At 38.9% G+C, this 7444-nt stretch overlaps 1 protein-coding gene and 1 non-coding gene across 2 annotated transcripts; one reads left to right on the forward strand and one right to left on the reverse strand.

Annotated features, from left to right (window-relative positions):
- Window positions 1-2069: 2069 nt before the first annotated feature.
- LOC104908630 (uncharacterized) lies at window positions 2070-2920 on the reverse strand. Its single transcript, XM_057393303.1, has 2 exons — window positions 2584-2920; window positions 2070-2410 (listed from the first exon to the last, which is right to left on the reverse strand). Exons 1-2 carry the CDS (start codon window positions 2918-2920, stop codon window positions 2070-2072), a joined length of 678 nt encoding a protein of 225 aa, XP_057249286.1.
- A 671-nt stretch (window positions 2921-3591) lies between these two features.
- LOC125496218 (small nucleolar RNA R71) lies at window positions 3592-3697 on the forward strand. Its single transcript, XR_007272915.2, has one exon. It is a non-coding gene; the product is annotated as a small nucleolar RNA R71 (small nucleolar RNA).
- The last annotated feature ends 3747 nt before the right edge of the window (window positions 3698-7444 follow it).

The raw sequence follows: 7444 nt of genomic DNA on the forward strand, positions 1-7444 counted from the left end.
CTAAATGTTCGCAACTCCTTTAGGGAGTTGATAATTTTTTATTTCGATGCTTATAAACGTCAAAAAATCCCAAAAAAATTATCGAAAAATGTGAAAATTCTAGTTGTTGTTGCATCTAAAAACATCCTTTAGTGACAGACTTATGGTTGCATTAGATGCAATTTAAAATTAGAGACAAACTTATGGGTGCCTCTAAATATAAATGGTCTTATCACCAACGTAACATGTGTGCCCCAAAAATATGGCATTAGAGGCAACCTATAATTAACGACTACCTGATGGTCGCCTCTAAATGTAAGTGGTTTTAGCAACAATTCAAGTTTTGTGCCTCAAAAAGGTGGGATTAGAGGCAACCAACAATTAGCAACACCATAACTTGTTTGTCTCTAAAAGGTGGCATTAGGGGCAACCTATAATTAGCGACGGACTAATTAGAGGCAGCGAGAAAATTGCTTCTAAACACCATTAGAGGCTACAAATATATATTTAGATGCAATTTTGGATTGCCTCTATATGTAGTTTTTTTTGTAGTGTCCATTCCATTGACTATATCCTACCATAAGCTTGCACATCTTCTCACTCTCCACCGCTTCGGGACTATGTTATATGCAAAGAATCATGAGGACTTCAAATGGGTTGTAATGTAGGCTTAAGGTATGGGTGTGGAAAGTTCTAGGAAAGTGATGCTCAAAGGGGAGAGTGAAGCTCCTTTTTTTTTTTTTTTTTTTTCTCTTCAAACATCCTTGACAACAAATACCAATCCTCACACACATTTTAATTTCACTTCATTTTCTCTTTTTCATTGGCTACTTCATAACTCCTCGATCAACTATTAACTCCAATTTTCTTTCATTACGCATTAAAGACATAAATCACAATCTTTTGTTTTTTTTTTCTTGTTTTTTTTTTCTTTTCTTTTTTTTTTCAATAAGGATTTAACAAATTATCTACAAGAGGAAATCGATAGGAGTTTAAAAGGAAGTAACTATGAGGAGTTGAACTCAATGCAATCAACATCACCAACACCACAAAATATCTTTAATGTCACACTTAACTTCATCAATATAGCTTCACAATCCCCTAGGTAGGACAAGGTAAAGGGCTAAAGATGTAGTTAATCAAGAGAAACAGGCTAGGCTCAGAGGGGTGACAAAAGGGAAATAATCAATGTGGGTGGCATTTGGTTATGTAGCTTAGAAATAGCAGATGCCTCAATCATATTCAATGCACAAACAAGTCAATGCGATCTCGAGGAGTATCAATGCAAGTTCTAGAGGATAATAATCAAGGAAGAGCATCACACATGAAAAGAAAGACTAAAAAAAATGTTAGTCCATTAGGCTCAAATAACCTTACTAGGTAGATTTTTGGCTAACAAGCATAGTCAAGTCTCCCTTGGGAGGATCAAACCGTCTTACCACAAACCATTCAAATCACAACGAGCAAGGAGAGATCAAAAATAGTTCAGAAGTTATTCAAATCATGCTCAGACTTCACATAGAAACGAGCATATAACCAGGCTTAGTGTGTACTAATCAGCAGAGATCGATCCTTCATGCAACCTAGAATGCAACTAAATGATGAAACTATATGCAAAAAGGAAAAAAAAAAAATTCCTAAATGATGAGTATGTACAGATGATATGGCAAATCCCTCCCCCAAGCTAGCATGTCACAATGTCCGCAATGTGACAAAGGTAAAGAGTAGACACAAAGAAAGGGGCAGGGTACTCACAAATCCTCACTAAGGAGGGGCAAGCGAAGGGATTAGAAACCCTAGTGACTGCATCCAAGTATTGAGGTTTTCCAACATTGTGAATATGGATGACAAGTTCTTCTGAATAATGCACTGCTCTGCCTTATTCTCAGCAACTGAATGTTGGATTGTTGCAAGTGATCTCTCAATCGACATAGAAGAAGGAGTGCTAGATTTAACCGGGGTATCCTCGTTGAGAACATCCACTATATCAACAATTTCTCCCATAGATGGAGAAGCCTTGGAGTTTGTGAGTGTGTACTCCATCTTCTCATCACCTATTTCAAAGGTGATTTTTCCCTTTTTCATATCAATTATGGCTTCAGCAGTGGCCAAAAAGGGTCTCCCAAGAATAATGGGAACGTTTGCATCTTCTTCATTTCCATAACAACAAAATCCGATGGAATTAAGAATTTTCCGACTCTAAGAGGAACATCTTCAAGGATGCCAAGGGGGAACTTGACTGTTCTATCTGCTAGTTGTAAGGAGATGCGTGTGGGTTTCAATTCACCCATATTGAGCTTCTTGCAGATTGACAAGGGCATGAGACTGACACTTGCCCCAAGATCACATAAGGCATTCTTGATCTCAATATCACCAAGCTTAACAGGAATAGAATAACTGCCTGGTCTCCTAGCTTCTTTGGAAGCTTGTTCTGCAAAATGGCACTACACTCGCTGTTAGTGAAACAGTGACATTCTCTTCAATTTTTCTTTTGTTGGAAAGCATGTCTTTCAAAAATTAGCATAAGAAGGCATCTCTGAGATAGCATCCAAGAAAGGGATGTTAATGTGCAACTTCTTCAAAATATCAAGGAACTTCCCATACTTCTTTCTAGCTTTGCTTGTGCCAATCTTTGAGGGAATGGAACAGGTGGCTTGTATGGTGCAATAGGTGTGACAATAGGTTCCTTTTTCTCAGTCTCCTTAGCTTCCTCTTCCAAACCCGTCTTCCCTTGAACTTCCTCACTCAACTCTATAACCTCTTTTGCAGTGTTCTTTTGCTCAGTTACCCTCCTTGTAGGCTCTGGCAGTTCTTTACCGCTCCTTAATGAAATGGCATTGATATGCCCCTTAGGATTTGGTTCAGTTTGCCCAGGAAGTTGGCCTGAAGGTTTAGAGAGGTGGCTTATTTGTTGGGCTAGTTGTGTCATCTGATTCTCCATAATTTTTATATAGCATGAATTTGTTGAAGGGAGTTGTTGAAGAAGTCATTCTGTTCGCTTGATATTCAATTTGCTTTGCTTGAGAAGAAGCTAAATTCTCTATGATGGTTTCAAGATTGGATGTTGAAGATGAGGAGGAGCTGAATGGCGGCCTTTGTTGGAAACCGGGTGGTTGGGAGTAGTTTGTGGGTGGAGGTTGAGGTTGGTTATTTTTGTAAGAGAAATTTGGATGATTCTTCCAACCTGGGTTATATGTGTTTGAGTATGGGTTGTTTTGTGGTCTTGTGTTTGTGTTTAGGAGGGCATTAGCTTGCTCAGTTACCGCTCCCATGGTATTGTATTGACACTCATTAAATGAGTGACCTTGCACTTCACAAATCTCACAAACAGGTGTATTGATCTGCTACTCAATTGGTCAACCTTAGCTGCCAAAACCTGCACAGTGTTAGATAAAGTAGCAATAGCATCAACCTCATACTTACCTCCCTTTTTAGGGGCTCCAGAGATATACTCCAGTCATTAGGTAATTGTTGGCAGCCATATCATCCAACAATGTCTTCGCGGCTTCTGGAGTTTTTGCCATGAAAGTACCGCCAGATGCGGCATCAATAGAACTTCGAACTTCATGCTTCAGACCATTGTAGAATGTCTGAATCAGCAGCCACTCAGGAATGCCGTGGTGTGGACACTGCCTTTGCAAAGCCTTGTATCTCTGCCATGCTTCTAGAGAGACTCCAATTCATGTTGTTGAAAGCCAGATATCTCGTTTCTGAACTTGGAAGTTCTCATAGGAGGGAAGAATTGTAAAGGAAAGCCTTCTTCAGTTCTGGCCATGTGGCAATCTTCCTCACTTCTTCTTCCTTAAACCATTCCTTTGCTTCGTCCCTGAGAGAAAAAGGAAAAGCACAATACCGAATTAAATCGTCAGAAACATTAGTTAATTTAAAGTATTGCATTTTTCTAAAAAATTAGCCAAATGATCAGTAGGGCTCTCTTTGGGTGTTCCCGCATAGGAATCCTGTGAGATAAACTGGATGAATTGTGGCTTGAGCTCAAATGATTGGCAGCGGTTGTCGGTCTGTTTATGGTGGTGGTGGTCTCATCGGGCATAGCATATTCCCGTAGAGACTTTGGTGGTGCTTCGTCTCCCATTGTTGGTTCTTGTTGTTGTTGTCTTCTTCGACCTCCTAATCTCCTTGCTGTAGCTTCGATCTCGCGATCAAGAGTAATCAGATCTTGTGGACCCTTGCTACGAGTACGCATGCAACAAAAAGACTGAAAGAAAAGAGATCAAACAACAAATAGAGTGACAATGATCGAACAAAGACAGTTTAGCTAAATAAATCAAAGATAAACTAATCTAATACCGTTAGTCCCCGGCAACGGCGCCAAAATTTGGTAGGCGTGTCGCGCACCTATCAAAAGTAATTACCTAACTAACTTCCTAACTATGTAGCAGAGCAAGTCAGGGTCGAATCCACAGGGACAAACGTATCAAACACTAGCTATCTTGACTCAATTTAACTAAACGAGTGACAAACAATGATGAAAAGGGTGTTGACTAAGACTAAACTACAACTATGACAATTACTAGAACACACAAGATATAATCAATTAATTAAAACATCTAGAATTAAGCATCACCACTAGCATGACCAATACATGAATAATTTCCATCCCAAATAACATAATCAAGAATCAAGAGGAGTAATGCACCCTATAATTACCAAAGATCTCTCCCGAGTACCAATGGCTACTCTAAACAAGCAATCAAACCTATTCCCATAGAATCATGCAAGAAAGAGGCATTAAGCATAGCATCACAATTAAATTCCTAGCAATCCATCTAACTATTCCCATAGAAGATATTCATACCATTGATTGGATTCAACAAAACCATCTAGATTCAATTCCCATTGAAAATAAGATATACGGAGTCAAATCAAAATCACCTATCCCTAGTATGATAATGAGCATAAGAACAATCCAATCAAACAAGAAAATTGATCATATAAACTTGGGATTAATGGAAGAATTCATCTATTAAATCATTGCTAGGGTTTTACTTAACCCTAGATTAATGGACTACTCACACATAATTGAAATAGCAAAAACAAATAATGAACAAATTAAAAGACATGATAATAATGAAAAGAAAGAAGAGATTAAGAAAATTAGTCTTTACTTGAAGGAATCAAAGCGTAGTAATCAATGTTTAACAATGGAGTAAACTCAAAAGCTCTCTAAAAAGTTATAAAATGTATTCTCTAGTAAAAAGGCGTATTTTCTAATTCTAAGAAAATAGTATTTATATGTCTCGTAAATCGGCGCAACACGCGCTTAAAAACGCTCAAAGATCGTCTGCCGACCGGTCGGCGGATTTCGCCGGTCGGGCGTCTCAGGTATTATATCTTCGTCGCGCCTGCCGGGCGCCTTTCAGAGTCTTCGTTCGCCTCGCCCGACGCCGGGCGGATTTCGCCCGGTCGGGCCCGCATGTAAAGTTTGCCTGGCAGCTTAAATCTTCTGAAATGTGGCTAAGTAGCATTCGCCCGACCGCCCGGGCGGATTTCGCCCGGTCGGGCGGTCGTTAGACTGCACAAAATCTCAATCTTTAAAACGCCATAACTTCTTCGTTACTCGTCGGAATTAGGCAAATGACCACTCGTTGGAAAGTTCTTGAAATGTAGAATCTAACAAAATTGAAATCACTCTATTTGGATTTTTATAACTTGAGATATAATAAAAAGAGTGGACTGAAGTCATTTTCCTACTTCCTTTATTATTCGCTTTGCTTCAAAACTCTTCCAACTCAATGCTCGTGCTCTCAAAAGTACATCATCTCTTGTAGTGATATAAATGAGTAGGAAATGCACTAAAACGTGCAAATTCCTACAATGATCAATCTGAAAATACAAACACACTACAAGGAGCACATTAGTACTAAAAATGGCTCCGAAGAGCGCATTTAAGACCAATAATGAATGAGGGACGGAGGTAAAATCTCTGTATAAAATAGACATATCAATAATACTATTTTAATATCACATCAATAAGTAATTTACGACGTGATTTATTAAGAAAAAAGGCATGCGTGGAAAATGTTCACACGAACACCATATCTATCAATTTTGACAATACATGACAATGCAGAAACACAATATGTTGCTTCGTTGGACATAAATTTTTTTTTTTTTTTTTTTGCTAAGTAATAATCATTTTATATCACCCAAAAACAATTACAACCAAGGCCAAAACTAGGGAGAAACAAACCAACTAGGTTGGACCCCTTCTCCTTAGCAAGGCAAAACACAATCTATACACTCAAAGACATCAATTACAATGAGTAAAACCAATTTCTATCATTTCTAGACATCTTCCTAGGCATGACATGGAAAATTCTTCTTCTGACATTCTCTTTGATCCATGACTCCATGTGTTGAATACTAGGAACTCTTTGGTTCCATTTGCTATCATTTCTGGCTTTCCACACACCATACACAACACCTGCTAAAGCAGCACCATAAGCAGCCTTCTGGAATTTTGACTTCCTGCTACTATATATCCATCTCACCAGTCTATGCAGGTCCTCACATGTGGAATCCATATTGATCAAGATCTTGATTTTTCTTAGCAACTCTCTGCTATAATAACATGAAAACATCATATGATGTTCTTGTGTTTCAGTGGCATCACAGCATATCCAGCAATTACTAGGAGCATTTGGATCATAAATTTGGACTTTGTCTGCTGTATGTAATCTCCTTCTCATAGCCAACCAATTGATGAACTTAAACCTATTCACACCGAGTCTATTCCAGACATATTGATTCCAAAGAACATGCTGTCTTTCCTCAGCTAATTTTTCCACCATATCTTGAATCCCAAACTTATTCATCTACTGAACCTCTTGTCTACTGTAATAATTCTTCATGAGATTTTTAACCTCACAGATGCGCTTCCAATACCAACTACAACTTGTAGGAGGATTATACTCCCACCAGTCAGCATCCTTTATGTAGACTGAATGCACCCATCTCACCCACACTGTATCTTTCTTGGTAGCCACAACCCACACATGCTTGCCTAGACATGCTTTGTTCCAGTTGCTGATGTTCCTAAACCCCAAACCACCTTTACTCTTGCTATTACACAGCTCCTGCCAAGCCACATATCCTCCCTTAGCTGAGTAGTAAACACCTGCCCATAGGAAGGCCTTGCACACTGCTTCAATCTTTTTTATGACACTACTAGGCAGGACAAACACCTGACCCCAATAGCCATGAATGCTCATTAGCACTGAGTTAACAAGTTGCACTCTCCCAGCATAAGAAATATGCCTTGTACTCCATATCCGAATTTTAGCTGTCATTTTATCCACCAAATTCTCACATTGAGCAGCTGAAATTCGTTTAGAACAAATAGGGACCCCCAAATATTTAAAGGGGATCGGAGTTTTTCTCTAGTAATACTAGACACATTCTGTATTCTCATGACTTCACCTTCCTGAGCCCCACAATAGTAGAA

This window comes from Beta vulgaris, chromosome 3 (genome assembly GCF_026745355.1).
Source record: "Beta vulgaris subsp. vulgaris cultivar EL10 chromosome 3, EL10.2, whole genome shotgun sequence".
Lineage (NCBI taxonomy): Eukaryota > Viridiplantae > Streptophyta > Magnoliopsida > Caryophyllales > Amaranthaceae > Beta > Beta vulgaris.